Source organism: Denticeps clupeoides, chromosome 2 (genome assembly GCF_900700375.1).
Source record: "Denticeps clupeoides chromosome 2, fDenClu1.1, whole genome shotgun sequence".
Classification (NCBI taxonomy): domain Eukaryota; kingdom Metazoa; phylum Chordata; class Actinopteri; order Clupeiformes; family Denticipitidae; genus Denticeps; species Denticeps clupeoides.
In genome coordinates this window covers 9553325-9569258 of record NC_041708.1, presented here as the reverse complement: position 1 = coordinate 9569258, position 15934 = coordinate 9553325, and the positions used below count along the sequence as shown (strand labels likewise).

Here is a 15934-nt window from a genome sequence, read left to right as displayed (position 1 = left end):
TGTTTCCTGCCAAACCTGGAATATAGTTCAGCTTTACATTGATATTTTAGTATTTTTTTTTTTTTATAAAAACTAATAATACAATGCTCTTTATCAGATATTTGTTTTTATGTTTCTGTGGGATCGGGGATCATTATACCCACAAATGAACTAATATTCATTCCAGCAGATTCTTCACCACATCAGGATCTTGCTATTTACCTAGACAACTCGCAACAGCCCGCAACCTTGGCGTAACTATAGACAACTAACTCTCCTTCTCGACTCACATCAGCAATCTTTCCCGCTCATGTAGATTCCTCCTCTACAATATCAGACGAATCCGCCCTTATCTGTCAACCCAGGCCACCCAGATACTGGTTCAGTCCTTAGTAATCTCACGACTGGACTACTGCAACTCCCTTCTAGCTGGTCTACCACTATGTACCATCCGACCTCTACAACTCAACAAAATGCAGCAGCACGACTAATCTTCAACCTTCCCAAATTCTCCCACACCACCCCTCTGCTACACTCCCTCCACTGGCTCCCAGTAGCTGCACGCATCATGTTCAAAATACTGATGCTGGCCTACAAAGCCAAACATGAAGCAGCACCATCCTACCTCACAGCCCTTATTACACCTCACACTGCACCTCGTATTCTCCGAACCTCCAGTACTGCTCGCCTGGTCCCTCCATCTCTGAAGGTAAAAGGAAAACATTCATCTAGACTCTTCTCCATCTTGGCCCCTCGGTGGTGGGATGAACTTCCCCTCGAGGTCAGAACAGCTCAGAACAGCTTCCTCTTTAAAGAATATTTAGATTAAATTGTAACTTTCTTGTTGTCGAACTTGTGTACAGAATCTACAACAGAGTGAATAAAAAGATGTATTCATAGTTGGGGTCCTAGTGAACCGGAATTGATCTCTTCATCGATGGTAACTTGAAAGCACGTTGTAAGTCGCTCTGGATAAGGGCGTCTGCCAAATGCCTTAAATGTAAATGTAAATGTAAATGTAAATGAAAGCCTGCATGGAGTTTGCTAAAAACACCTGAAGGACTCCAAGATGGTGAGAAACAAAATTCTCTGCTCTGATGAGACCAAGAATGACCTTTTGGCCTTAATTCCAAGCGGTATGTGTGGGAAAAAAACAGGCACCGCTCATCACCTGTCCAATACCGTCCCAACAGTGAAGCATGGTGGTGGCAGCATCATGCTGTGTTTTGCAGCTACAGGGGCTGGAGGACTGGTTGCTATCGAGGGAAAGATGAATGCGGCCAAGTACAGGGATCTCCTGGACTAAAACCTTCTCCAGAGTACTCAGGACCTCAGACTTGGTCGAAGGTTTACCTTCCAACAAGACAATGACCCTAAGCACACAGCTAAAATACTGAAGGAGTGGCTGTTTTTGAATGGCCCAGCCAGAGCCCTGACTTAAACCCAATTGAGCATCTCTAGAGAGCCATAAAAATGGCTGTCCACCAACGTCTACCATCCAACCTGCCAGAACCGGAGAGGATCTGCGAGGAGGAATGGCAGAGGATCCCCAAATCCAGGTGTGAAAAACTTACTTTCCCCAAAAGACTCATGGCTGTATTAAAATAAATAGGGTGCTTCAACTAAATACTGAGCAAAGGGTCTGAATACTTTGGACCAATAAATCTGCGAATTTCAACAGCTCTGTGTTTTTCTGTCAATATGGAGTGCGTACATTAATGAGGGGAAAAATACTTATATTGCAGCCATTTGCTAAATTAATTTAACCAAGAGTGAAATGTAGGTGGGTCCGAATACTTCCCGTACCCACTGTACGTCAGCGTTACGCGCGCAGTGATGACGACACAGAAAGAGCGACGCCACGCCACGCCGGACTCCATGCGTGTTCTGTAGCGACATGGTGAAGTCAGGAAAGCTGCGGTCCGGAGCGGCGCAGAAAGTGAAGCGATGGAAGAAGGGTCGCAGCAGCGATTCCAACCCCGAGACGTCGCGGCATCGTCAGGCCGCGAGGAGTCGCTTCTTCAGCCGCCCCTCGGGTAACGTCACACGCCGGTGCAGGCGGCCGTGGGTCGCCTTAACGCTCAGCTCCCGAGGCAACGTTCAGTTTAGTCCTTTGTACTTTATTCCCGGTCACCAGAACCCCGAAACTAATGTTCTAACCGCTTCCGCCTCACCTCGGTGGCTGTAAATAAACCAGGAGCTCGATCGACAGAGTTACTTATCCATCGATCACGCGACCTCCCAGGGTCAAAGTAAAGCTCGGTCGTCATTTAAAACATTTAAAACAGTTCTGTGCATTAGGACGCTTGAGTGCAAATGCAAAGTTACGGTAGATTAGTAATGACCGTAAATAGCCTGAATCGAATATTGGATCTATTAATGTGCAGATGTGTGAACCCTCTTCTGTCTGGTTGTTGTGTTGTGCAGTAGGTGGAAGACATCACATGTCTGTGATGTGGAGAGCAGCATGTTTTTTGTCTCTCCCATAATGCATCTTGGTTTTAATTACTGCACCACCCCTTATTCACAAACAAACAACAAACAAATATATACAGTCTCACATTCATATGTGGCCTAATGGCCTTAAATATTCAGCCAATTTTTCTCCAGTATAATGTGATTTATTTATTTTTTCCTAGCTACCAGTAAGATATTCATTGGATACTTCCCTTGTTTCAACAATTCTTGATCAATATTTCCACGTGCATGACATGGAAGAATATTTCGTAACGTTGTGAAGTTTTACCCAATAATCTTTGATGGCAGGACAATCCCAAAATAATCGTTTGCATTTTTTTTTCCAGAATTTCTTCCAACAAATTGGGGGCTGTTATTACAGTGAGATTTCTCAATTGGTGTAATTAAATTTCTAATCAATTTTTCCTTCCAAATTCTGTCTGCTTATTTAAACTGGGGCCATAAAACTTATAAAAAAGTTTTAATCTCCAGCCCTCCTCATGCAGTGACCATACAGCATAAATACTGAAACGATTGGTTAAATGTCGTTTCAAGAACCAAGAGAAATTCTTTTTTTTTTTATATCTATTTGACTTCTGAGAGCTGTTTGTTTTGCAACATCTGCCAAATGTAACACTGAACTGTCAACATACCATAATATCGCTGCCATGAAGAGGGTATAAATGAAAGAGCTTCATTTTTATACTGCTTACTTTGTTATACTTTTTTAAACTATAAAAAGTAGTTTTTATTTTTGTATTTATTTAATTGCCTTTAGTAGTCATCACAATATTTTCCCATGGTTATGCACATTTTGTTTTAGTTTTGGAATCATTTGTATTTCTATCTTTTTAAATAGATCCCAGTTAAAAGCAATGACATACCAGTGCAGGCAAATCACACTTAAAATGTGCACCTAGAGTTTATGAAATTGTTAGAAATGGTTCATATTATAGCTTTCGTCTGGGCAGATGTCAAAAGTGAGAATTGTTTTCCGCCCACAGGTAAGAGCGACCTGACTGTGGATGCACTGAAATTACACAATGAGCTTCAGTCGGGGACCCTGGAGAGAGAGGCGGAGGTCGAAGCGGGGCCGATGGAAGAGCATGCGCTGTCCGAGCGGACATCCGGAACCTTCCTGAGCGGCCTGTCCGACTGCTCCAACCTCACCTTCCGAAAGGTGCAGCGCTACTGGGAGTCCAACTCTGCCGCGCATAAGGAGGTGTGCCTGTTGTTCTTCAAAACGTCTTCAGTAAAAAGACCAAAAAAAAATGTATCAAGCACGTATTCCAATCATGTATCCAAACTGCTGATGTATCTGACAGATTTGTGCCGTGTTGGCAGCAGTGACAGAGGTGATTCGCTCTCAAGGGGGGAAAGAGACTGAAACGGAGTACTTTGCAGCACTGGTGAGTGTCAGGCGTTTCATTTGTTGATTTCAACCATTTAAAGGATCGATTTGGACTTTAGTTAACCTCTACAAGACACATTAAGTCTTTGTTTTAGTGATTTCTGGAATATAAATAAGAACATAATAAATGTATTCAGTTATATAAAGGTTAATGTCTTCTGATTACTTTGGAGATTCATATGTTTAAAACGCTTTTTGGGCACAATATTTGCAGTCTGCTAGTGTGTAAGAGCGGAGGTCTGTGTTTATGTGAACTAGATGACAACCCTGGAGGCCGTGGAGTCCAGCGAGTCCCTAGCAGCAGTGGCGTACCTGCTCAACTTGGTCCTAAAGAGGTCAGTGGAGAGGATGGTACAATAATGAAGCAGCAATCCGTGTTCTGTTCATGAAAACAGGACTGGCCACTAGCAGCATTCGTTGCCCTTGGGGGAAGGGGCATGAAATGAACATTTTCCAAGTTATTGTGATTGTGATGCACAGCAAGCGCAGCACCCGGTGACACAGCGAAACATGTCCTCTGCTTTTAAAACACCGTGGTTAACAACATGGTTTGGGACGGTGCTTTGCTCACTGGCACCTTGTCGGTTACAGGTCCGGTTCTTTACCTAATCTGCCCCTAACTGGTGAACTGCCAACTTGCTTGACTTAATTTTACCACCATTTTGTGCTGTAAAAAAAGGCCAGTGTTGTATCGATTACTACAAAAGAGTTCTTTGTGTGTGTGTGTTCGTGTGTGTGTGTGTGTGTGTTCCTGAAGGGTTCCTGCTCCAGTCCTCAAGAAGAAATTTTCAGACACCGCAAAGGCTCTGATGGACGTGATGTCGGCCCATGCCAGCGCTGACTCCACTGCTGCCCTGCGCTGGGTTTGTACCATTTTTACTGGTAGCTGTGGGCTTTTGGGCTTATACCAAATATCTTATGGGCTTATGAAACAAAACTTTCACAATACAAAATAATTTTCTTTCTGGTCTTTCAAATCTGATTCCATATGGGACTGCATATGATGCGCTCATATAGAATTGGAATCGTGTGCCTCATATTTACAGCTACTAACATGAAACGTGAAGGCTGTGGGGGAAAAAAAAGTGTTCCTTTGCATTTCCTGCTGGTAACTGTTAATATTAGGTACACACTGGGTCAGGGTGTACCTCCCTGAGGAAACGTACAGAACCGGAACCCAAGTGCCTACAGTCCATGATTGTTCCGGTTTTATACGTCCAGCCATGTCTGGAGGCATGTCTGGGAAGTCCTTGAGGGAAAATTCCAAATTTTAAGAGCCAAGTTTCAGTGGACGTCTGTGTTGTGCTGCAGATCGTGTCGTGTTTGGCTACGCTGCTGCGAAAACAGGATGCAAGCGTGTGGAGTTACCCATCCACCCTGCAGCTTTATCATGGACTCCTGAGCTTCACAGTGCACACCAAGCCAAAGGTATGTCTCATTACACACTCACAAACTAAGTTATTAGACCTGAATTTTTTTTTTTTTAGTAACCCTACCCTGGATTATGTAAACAAATGTTTGGGTGCTATAAAAAATATATATTGACAAAATGTGAGGGGACTGTCACAATAAAGAAAGATCTATTACCGGTCATTTCAGCCAGGTCATCTGCATATAATCATCTGTTGAAACTCTAGACCTGTTTTCTGATATGTGCTTCAGCCACATATCATGATTCACATAAAATGAACAAAAGGAGAGTAAGAGATGAAAAGGTGTATAAGAAAAAAGTTGTGGCTCTGGAATGTTTTTAATGAAGCAGTAATTAAGTGATGAACAACCCATGAACAATTATTTCTGACAGCCTGAAGATGAGCTTTTCTTAAACAGTTTAGAAAGAGAAGAGTCATTAGTGAGGACTGACTGATGTCACACACCCATGCCGGACCTTTATCCAGTGAATATTAATAAAATGATGTCTAATTCGCTTCCGTCTTGTTTTTGACTGTCCCAGAATATTATTACCATGCAATTTAAGGATCAGAATGAGAGAACTGATTCGAATTTCTGTCTAGTGTCTAGATTTTTAATAGCGTCTGTGTGTGGTTTGTCCTGCGAAGGTACGTAAGGCTGCACATCAAGGGGTGTGTTCCATCCTGAAGGGCAGTGAGTTCATGTTTTCTGAAAACGCCCCCGTGCACCACCCTGCTGCCGTGACCACTGCCAAGTTCTGCTGTAAAGAGATGGAGCAGACTGGAGGTAAGGATGCAAAGACACGCCCAGTCCATGGATATTCATGGATTAAAATTTTCCGTTGCTATGACTGATTTCAGCCGACCGTGCACATTAAAGTCCTTCACAGTCCGTACGTGTCCCGCGCTACAGTAGCAGTGATTAGGCGGAATGCTGGAGAAAATGCTCGGAATCTGTAGGTCTGCCAGGTGTGATTTGACAGGGAATGTTGCTTGTTGGCACTGTAGATATATCACATTATCCATATAGACCTACTTTTCAGTTTAGTTATAAAACTTATTATATACAGGGATTGTGAAGGTTGTGATGGTTCACAGCCCTAATCCATGAGTATTAGAGGTTTGAACATTCACTGGTCTTGTGATTCAATTTAAGAAAATTATCAGTGCATTGATTTATTGATTAATCAATTATTTCAACATTATTTCACATTTTCAAATACATCGGTAAGATGAGTTAAGACCTCGTTCTGCTGCATGCAACATTTTCTTGGCATCAGTTTCTGACGAAATCCTGAATGCCATTAAACAGCGTCAAGCAAACACCAATCAAATGCTGCTCTGAACACAGCAGAAAATCACCAAATATAGTCATTATGATATAATTATGTTCTGCAGAATCATCCATGGCTGCATCATGATTAGTCAATTATGATATTTAATCTCCCTTTTGAGGATCATAACTTTTTTTCCTCTAATAAATATAGAAGACACCACCACCCTGCATGTGTTGGGCTTGCTGAAAGACCTTCTTGCGTCACTTCCTGTTGGCTCAGTCAAAACATGCTGTGAGACGCTCCTGCGGGTCATGACCCTGAGTCACGTGGTGTGTACACATGAAATATTCACACCTAAATGCACACTGAATTCTCACACACACACACACACACACACACACACACACACACACACACACAAAAGCAGATATTCACTCGACTGATGGGCGATAAGGACAGAAATGCAGGTTGAACGTTGCTCCCTCTTCCTCAGCTGGTGACGGCTGGAGCCATGCAGGCCTTCCACAAACTCTTCAGTTCCAAACCCAGCAGCCTCACTCTGTCAGCCGAGCTCAACGCTCAGATTGTAACTGTAAGAAACATACACACACACACTAACCACTCTGGGATCAGTACTGCACTTATTAATTATTATTATTATTTTTTTAAATAAAATTTTAATAAATTACACAACTGAGTTATTATAAATAAAATTTCGATATCTTAAATACCTGCAAGTTTACCATGATACCTGCCTTTTCGTTATCTGCAGGTATTTTTATATACGGAAATCTTTTACAAGCACGTTTTTTAAAACCATGAATGTGTGATTTGTGTCATTTTTAGGCTCTGTATGATTACCTGCCCAGTGAGAATGACCTGCAGCCTCTGCTGGCGTGGCTTGCTGTCATGGAGAAGGCCCACACTCACCTTTCAACGTGGGTCTCATAAACAACCCTAAATGTCACAAAGAGAACTAGAATTGATAAGGGCCTAGGCCGGCTGGATTAGGAATGGGAATTGTTTGGTTTTGACCAATTACTACTGCTATTTTCTAGTGTGAAACTACCTGCACGGTTAAGATGAGAGAAACTAGACATGAGATTTGAGGTCGTTTGGAATGTTGGTTTTGTGAAATTTATGCATTGGCCCCAAAATCCGATAGAGACAGAGCTCACTGAACCATTTATTCGCTTATTTAGAATCAGGTCTGAAAAACTTTTTTTAATCAAATATCAATAATACACTCACACCCATCGGTGTTGAAAACCCCTTCAAGGGTTTCTGAGATGCTTTGTATTGTGAAATATTGTTGTCTGACTGTGTGTTTGTGTGTGTAGTCTGCAGAGCTCGCTGTGTCTGGCCCACCTCCCTCGACTCTTTTCCACTGCAATGTCGTGCATGTTGTCGCCACACACACAGGTCGTCTCAGCAGCAGCACAGACTCTCAAGGTGATGCAATATTTGGGGAAAACAGAATCAACCCTCCTCCAATCTGGGACCACGGGAATGATTAAATGTTTACTTGATTTCAGACGTTGCTGAATGAGTGCGTGGCGCCGCACATGGCCGACATCGGACCGGTTCTGCCCAGCGCCTCGACCGGGAACGCCGCTCACATCTGCAAGATGTTCAGGTGAGGAAGCTGTGCCTTGCATCAGTCATCCGCACCATCTTCACTAATTAGCCAATGTGGTCTCTCTCTTCTGGATTCTTTTGGTTATTAATAATAACCAAATAATAACTGGAAAAGTCACAGAATTTGAAAAGAGTTATCTTTGCTCGCTTTACATAGTAAACCACATCACTTAAAGTATTGTAAATTACAGCTGATTATCTGTGCCAATTTTACTCTGGCTTGTGCGAACCTGGAGGAAGAAAGGCTATGCGCTCATTCTGGCTGGAATAAGAGGATTTTATTTGTAACAGGGTAGATGGAGCAGACATTATAACACACCCAGTTCTGTGTTTAACACACATCCCATCATGCAACATTCAACTCCCTCAGTAGATTGGTTAAATGCAGAGACCACATTTCACTGTGTGCACAAAAGCTTGGTGGTAAAAGCTGATCACCAAGATTAATTTTATTGTGATTATATAATTATAATAAGATCATATAATTACCCAGCACTAGTGGTAATCACTTTTATGATCAGTTTCACTTATTTATATTTATTATTTTATTTATTGTTTCCTCCCTGTCATTTAAGTTATGCTTCTCAAGTTTATAATTTTGGTAAATTTTACTTTTTGTGGATTTTTGTCTCGGTTTTTTTGTAAAAATGTGTAAGAACCCTGTCTTTAGCCACTAGATGTTCTAATATGAGTTGGTCTGTTTCCAGGGCGGTAGAGGATGGTCTGTCGTACCGGTATCACTCCTCCTGGGCCTTCGTTCTGCAGGTCCTGGGTTGTTTCTATCGTGCTGCAGGGAATCAGGCACACGCCATCATGGCCAAGGTGTGTTGCTATTTTTTTATAAATTTTGTCTGTATTACATTAGACTGTAGATTTTAAAAGTGTGTTTGTACGCCACCCCCCTCCTTTCAGAGTCTTTCATCTCTTTGCGATCTGCGCTCTACCCCACGGTTCCCATATGCTGGGGAGCTGGATCAGGCCGTGGGGGGCGCTGTGGAGGGCATGGGTCCACAGCTGGTGCTTAAAGCCGTCCCGCTACTCATCACCGGGCAGCAGTGAGTTCTGGGCATGTTTGAGGATTTTGTTTAAAGAAACGGGCAAGGCAAATACACAAGCCATTAATTTTCTTTTTCAGGGACGACATGGAGTTTCCTCGTAGCTGGTTGGTCCCTGTCATCCGGGACCATGTGGGGAACACTCAGCTGGCCTTCTTCTCCTCCTACTTCCTCCCTTTGGCTGTTACCCTGAAGCACAGATGTAAGTTGGTTTAGGATCCTGGCCTGTTGGGAGTGTTGCACCAACATTTGTCACGGTAACAGTTTTCACTCCCCAGTGAAAGAGTTATATGTTCTAAGTAAGGTGATGACAATTTTTGCTTGAGTTAAATTAAGATGACTTCACTGACTAGCATGGTCCACGGATGCTATCCCAAATGATCACAAAATCGGTTTACTTTAAATACACATGGTAGAGCTGTGTCACTGTTATAACGGGTCTTAAATTATACTGAGTTGGGCGTGTGTGTGTGTGTGTGTGTGTGTGTGTGTGTGTGTTTGTGCCGTAGCGGCGGAGTTGGAGCAGTCTGGACTGAAGCTGGAGGCCAGAGTCTATGAGACCCTGCAGCTTCAGGTAAACCTGATTTCACAGGTTTTATTTTAATATACCTCTTGCAGATTATATGAAGTGTGTTACTGACATAAAAAATGTAATGGCATTGTAATCTTATTTTAGTGTGGTTTGATTTTTTAATTTATTTATTTATCTATCTCTCTATCTTTTTTGGGGTTTTAGATCTGGACAATGTTACCTGGTTTCTGCACCAAGCCCACAGACCTTGTAGGGTCCTTCCAGGGCATCGCCCGCACACTGGGCATGGCCATCAGTGAGAGGCCAGACCTCCGAATGCCAATTTGTCAGGCACTGCGCACGCTCATTAGCAAGGGCTGTGAGACGGGTGGGTACACAGACTCCCTTCCTGAGATAAAATCTGTATATATGTATGTTGCAGGCTACATTTTGTGTAATTTCTCATATTCATCATTACTGCACACATACATGTTGTGTGGTTCAGTCTCATTATAAAAAGCATCTAGGACTATCCTACTGATGCCTTTTTGCAATCCAGAGTTTTAAGAAGCGTGTGTGGGTGAATATGAATCTTTACTCTTTGCTATGTACTGCGTGACATCCAGATCAATTTCAACCTAAATGTATTCAGCTTCGAAACTCATGTAAACACGCTGATTAAGGTTTTAGTGTGATATGTTGAGGCCTTGAAGCATCAGCAGGATTAATGGAGGCAGTGGCAAATAGAGCTTCTTTTATGCATTGACACACTATGTAACGGTTCTTCACACTCAGTACCTTCATCAGCCTCTAGACTCAAGTTTTTCCTTTTCTAGTTTTTGATAAACAGTAGAAATTTCTATCACTTCATGGACCTTGTAACCCTGTTGGAACCCTGTTGTCGACCCCTAACCTCCTTCAGCTGAGATCTAATGCATTTTTTATTTATTTATTTGTCTTGCAGAGGAGGCGAAGGCTGAGGTGGGCCGCTTTGCCAAGAACTTCCTGCCTATCCTCTTCAACGTGTACAGTCAGAAACCCACGCCAGGGGACAGCGGCACTAGGATGGCCATTCTGGACACCATCCGTGTCTACCTCTCCATCACAGAGCCAAAGGTTACTCCACTCACTGCTTTGCTGCTAGATGTATAAGGACTAGTGCCAGAATGGTTATGCCCCCCATCCCATCCCTATGCTCTAACTGTGTGTGTGTTTTTATAGATGGTCTGCTCGTTCTTGGAAAAAGCATCAGAAAGGCTGGTCAGTGCTGAGAGTTCAGAGTTTACACGGTAAAAACAGTTAAGATATTTTGAAGCCACAGACACCACAAGGGTGTTCGCCACTAGTGACTGAATACTCTTTATTCCTCAGCCTCTCTGTGATGGACCTGGTGGTTGCCATGGCATCTTGCGTGGATGAGTCCACCATGAGCCACACTTTTGAGCTCATCAAACCCTACCTTGAGGTAATGGGCACTAAATATTCATATTTGAATAAGTCAAACCCGCCCCATTCATTGATAATCATATGATTTGTATCACAATGAATCAGAAAAATAAGACCGCTTTAATAAATACTGTGTACATGTGTGTGTAGAGTAAGGACACTAGCCTACAGAAGAAGGCGTACCGTGTGTTGGAGGAGATGTGTGGTGGACCGGGAGAGGCCAGCCGGGGCTTCGTCTCCAACAACCTGCAGAATCTGCAGGAAGTTCTGTTGGGCAGCCTGAAGAGTGCTGCCTCACCCGCCAAGAGGGTGAGCCTGGGCTTATCACCCATTTAACACGCTTTAAAAAAAAAAAAACTACACAGTAAAAGTTATTTATTTAATGTAGTCTATTTTCAGTTGCCTGTGTTGGCTGGTAATATCAAAATATTATCCCCTGCCTACCCTTTCATTATAATCTAGATGGATAAAAATCATGGACTAAAGGAAGTGTGGAAGTGTGTTTATGTACCCTCGTTGCAAAATGTATTTGGCATACCTTGGTATTTACTGGCATTAATGTCTTTGGCCAGAAACAAAATACAAGAGAAAGCTACTTTATCAGATATTTGTGCCAATGTGCTATTTAGTAATTCAGTTGTGGAAAAAAATCTGTGTCTCATAGCCTAGACTGAAGTGCCTGATCCACGTGGTCAGACAGCTGAACGAGGAGCACAAAGACTTCATCTCCACGCTGCTTCCAGAGGTATCGTGGGGCGTTGGCAGTGTTGCTATTCATGCAAACGCGGTCTATACTGCACTTAACTCATTGTGTTCCCGTTTCGTCAGGTTATTGTGTGCACTAAGGAGGTCTCTGTGGGCGCTCGCAAAAATGCCTACAGCCTGCTGGTGGAAATAGGCTCTGCCTTCATCCGTTTCTATGGGAACACGAAAGGTGAGGTCGCTGAGGGACTGGCAAATAGTGGAAATTGAAGTTTCAGGAACAGGCTAAGCTGATGCAGTCAATGTCCAAGGATTACTGTTACTATGGTTACTATATTTTTGTATCCTTTATATCAACATTTTGTTCTACAGACGCTACAGATCAGTACCTGGCGCTTGTCTATGTTGGACTCACGGGGTCTGTAACCATGATCACATGTACAATCTTGGCCCTGACCAGACTGGTGTTTCAGTACAAAGGTGAGAGTTTTCACAAGATTTTGGAGAAAACACAATTTTTAAGTCATTCGCCACCTACAAGGGCATTTTGTCTGAAATTAGAAAAAAATGTGTTCAGACTCGTAACTCGGACACCATCTGTCACAACGATGACTGTCCTGATGCCCAGAAGCATCCAGCAATGCAGTCAAATTAATATTTACCTTTCCCAACTGTGGCTGAATGTATTTGTTTTTTTTCTTTATGAAAGAAGGTATTTTATATGTTGACGTGACGTGTTTGCAGACTCCATTGAACCCTCCACCTTGGAGTTGCTTCTCCAAAACGTCTGCCTGCTGCTTTCCAGCCGAACGCGGGAAGTCATCAAAGCCTCTCTCGGCTTCATCAAAGTCATCCTCTTCATCATGGACGTCAAGGTCCTTGCCGGTCATGTGACCAGCATGGTGCGTCACTTTTATGAACCGTTTAGGACCTTTTGAAGTGTGTTTGTTCATTTTGTCTGATGAAAGGGTCCATAGTTGCTCTGATGTATGACTTTTTTTTTTTTTTTTTTTAAGATGGAGGCCATTGGGAACATTAAAGACGACATGAGGAGACATTTTAGGATGAAACTGAAGAGCGTTTTCACCAAGTTCATCAGGAAGTTTGGGTATGGCATGTAAATGAACAATACTGGCAGAAATGTGAGCTTTTTTGCTTTTAAAGTAATGTGAGAGAAGGAGAATTGTTGAGAAAGAAGTCATGTCTCTGATCAGGTTTGAGCTGGTGAAGAACATGCTTCCACCAGAGCACCACAAGGTCCTAGCAAACATCCGCAAGGTGGAGGCACGAACCAAGAGACGCAAGCAGCTGCAGCAGGCTGAGGAGGAAGGGTCAGAGAGCGAGGACGACGCACCCAAAGCCAAGGGAGACAGGTATGATTCAGACATTTTGTGATATAGTGATTTGGACTCTAGCTCAAGAAATTTCAGCATCAGTCATGTGTCAACTGCACAGCTTTTCAGTATGAAATCCCACCTTGGGATTGTTGGATTCATTACTGAGCTGTTGGAAGACCCATGTTGGATTGTTGTGTATTGATTATTCCAACATGTATATTACTGATTAATTATTTTTGGTCGATACACTTTCTAATGTAGCATTTTCTTGTGTATCTGAATGCAATTCAGAATCTGTAATCTGTTTATTCCCAGTTATCATTTGCTTGGTGTGTATACAGGCGTTTTTTTAATTATTATTTTTTAAAGGTTTTGGAAATTTGAGGTAAAGTTTTTACTGAAATGAACAGCATCTCTCCTGTTCTCAGTATTGAGGAGATCCTGGCTGAGATGGACTCAGATGAATCAGACCAAGAGGAAGCAAAGGCCAAGTCTGGCCAGAAGAAGGCGCCCCGACAGAAGGGCAAGGCCTGGCTAAAGGAGGGTCTCTCAGACGACCCACTGAACTTCCTCGACCCCAAAGCCGCCCAGAGGGTTCTCGGTATGACACTGTTCCGTCAGAGCTTTTAATTCTTTAGAAGCGACATCTTTTGTTAACACTTTGACTTCACCCACAGCCACAAACCCAGATTTGAAGAAGTCTAAAAAGATGGACCATGGGTTCAAGGTGACCTCAGATGGTCGTTTAATCATTCAAGAGGAGGGTGAAAAAAAGAATTCATCTAAAGGTATTACAGGATTATGCTGTATAAAGTTGTGTGTCGTCATTGATGTTCTACTGAGAAAGCTGTGTGTTTTATTTTTGTCCAGATGCTGAAAGTGAAATGAAAGATATTTTGGAAGAAGCTGGAGTAAAGACTGTAAGATACCTGATTTTTTTAAGCATTATTTAGTTATTGTTTAGTATTGCCAACTATAAACTTTTTTTTATTAACAGAAAAAGACCCAGAAGAGGAAAGTACAGGAAGCTGACTCTGATGATGACATGGAGGTGGAGGCACCGATGAAATATAAAGGTGTTTGTTGATTTATTTATTTTTTTTTCTATTACCTTTTTTCTTCATTTACTTAACAAAAAAAATCTGTTTGCCATATAGCATTGTTTGTGTTCTTATTGCCATTGGGGATTGTAAAGACTTTTAATGACCGTATTAGCCTTTGACACTGATTAAGTATCTGAATAATGTATATGAGTGCATATTACACACACATTTTGTGAGGAATAAAGTGAGAATGTGATTTGGCCTGTCTAGAACCCAGAAGCAATATTAATGTTAATGTTAATATTAAAAAGAACTATTTTCTCCTCAGCTGGGGGTGGTGGCATCCACCGGCCTCTCGGAGGAAAGGCAGAGTTTGGAACAGAGTACAAGTCTAAGGTAAGCAAAATGCAGAACACAACTATTTAAGCTGTAATCGCATCATAATGAGTGTCCTTGTAAAATCTACTTATTATTGTAGAAAGCCAAAGGTGACGTGAAGAAGAAGGGCAAGTGTGACCCATACGCCTACATCCCCCTGAACAAAACAAATCTGAACCGCAGGTACGGACATGGCACATTTACATTTACAGCATTTATCAGTCAAGTTGATCAGATGCAGCAGGAGTAGCCTCATGGTGATTCTTTTTTTTTCTGCAGGAAAAAAGCAAAGCTTCAGGGACAGTTTAAAGGGATTGTCCGCGGGGCCAAGAGGGGCGTGCTGGCGGCCAAAAGAATGCAGAAGAACAAGAGGAAAGCATGATGCTGCCAAGGATTTCTTTTGTGTGTGTGTGTGTGTGTGTGTGTGTGGAGACGAGCAGATGTGTGCCTGTTTGTGTCGATAGTGAGATGGTGGAAGACCTGCACTTTATGATCAAGAACAAGACAGCAGAAGACCCACCTGTCTGAACCTTCTCTCTCCTCAGAAGATGCTCCATAAATATGGATGCTTGAGTGTAAAGGCTTGTATTTGTGTTGCAGAACAGAAGACATGTATATGGTTTGCTGAAATGTATTTGTGTGTCTGACTATTAAAATGCGTGAGAAAATAAATGTGCTGATGATAAAGGACTTGGTACACATGACATGTCAAATTTGAGGACTTTTATTGGCAAGACAATGAAGTTGAAAGTTCAGATTTCATAATTAATTAATTTATAATTGCCACAGTACAAAAGGTTCATATTAGGAAAGCCGTAAGTATGACAGCTAGTGAGTGGTCCTGTAGTGGTTTGGTTCTGGAACAATTTCATATAAGGCTGGGATGCTGAGTCAAAGTTGACATGTAGAGAAAAATGGTGAAAGTGCATATTTTAATCATTTATTTATTCATAAAAGTCACAATAAATAGTCCATATTTGTTTGGAACCAAGTGTGAGAGCTCATGAGTGGACCTTTAGTGGTTTGCTACTGGAACTATCTCATTTAAGGTCATGTTGATGTGTCAAGATTGACATATTAAAAGACGAATGGTGGAGGTGCTGATTTCAAAATTAATTAAAAAATAAATACCAGAGTTAAAAAAAATTGTTTTGAGCCCTAAGTATGACAGCTAGTGAGTGGACCTTTAGTGGTTTGGTTCTAGAACTAGATCATATAAGAGATAAATGTGTCAAAATCGATGCATGTTGAGACAAATGGTGAACATGATTGAAAAGATTCTCCATAT

The 15934-nt window shown here is 42.1% G+C and overlaps 1 protein-coding gene across 1 annotated transcript; it reads left to right on the top strand.

The window, feature by feature from the left end:
* The first annotated feature begins 1828 nt into the window (after window positions 1-1828).
* On the top strand, window positions 1829-15423 carry LOC114780052 (RRP12-like protein). The gene is made up of 34 exons (XM_028967559.1): window positions 1829-2015; window positions 3441-3658; window positions 3762-3845; window positions 4106-4182; window positions 4605-4710; window positions 5159-5275; window positions 5908-6046; window positions 6747-6865; window positions 7030-7128; window positions 7383-7474; window positions 7877-7988; window positions 8072-8172; window positions 8882-8996; window positions 9087-9229; window positions 9310-9431; window positions 9739-9803; window positions 9966-10128; window positions 10705-10856; window positions 10962-11029; window positions 11112-11205; window positions 11337-11495; window positions 11851-11931; window positions 12015-12120; window positions 12261-12368; window positions 12633-12790; window positions 12905-12996; window positions 13103-13261; window positions 13654-13826; window positions 13903-14013; window positions 14096-14145; window positions 14223-14301; window positions 14597-14664; window positions 14747-14829; window positions 14926-15423. Exons 1-34 carry the CDS (start codon window positions 1877-1879, stop codon window positions 15026-15028), a joined length of 3855 nt encoding a protein of 1284 aa, XP_028823392.1. The 5' UTR covers window positions 1829-1876; the 3' UTR covers window positions 15029-15423.
* The last annotated feature ends 511 nt before the right edge of the window (window positions 15424-15934 follow it).

Excerpts from the sequence above, each read along its gene's own strand:
- LOC114780052 (XM_028967559.1), top strand. The coding sequence starts at position 1,877 with ATGGTGAAGTCAGGAAAGCTGCGGTCCGGAGCGGCGCAGAAAGTGAAG. Across the intron at positions 9,804-9,965 it reads ATGAGACCCTGCAGCTTCAG|ATCTGGACAATGTTACCTGG; the intron begins GTAAACCTGATT and ends TTGGGGTTTTAG. Across the intron at positions 10,129-10,704 it reads TAGCAAGGGCTGTGAGACGG|AGGAGGCGAAGGCTGAGGTG; the intron begins GTGGGTACACAG and ends TTTGTCTTGCAG.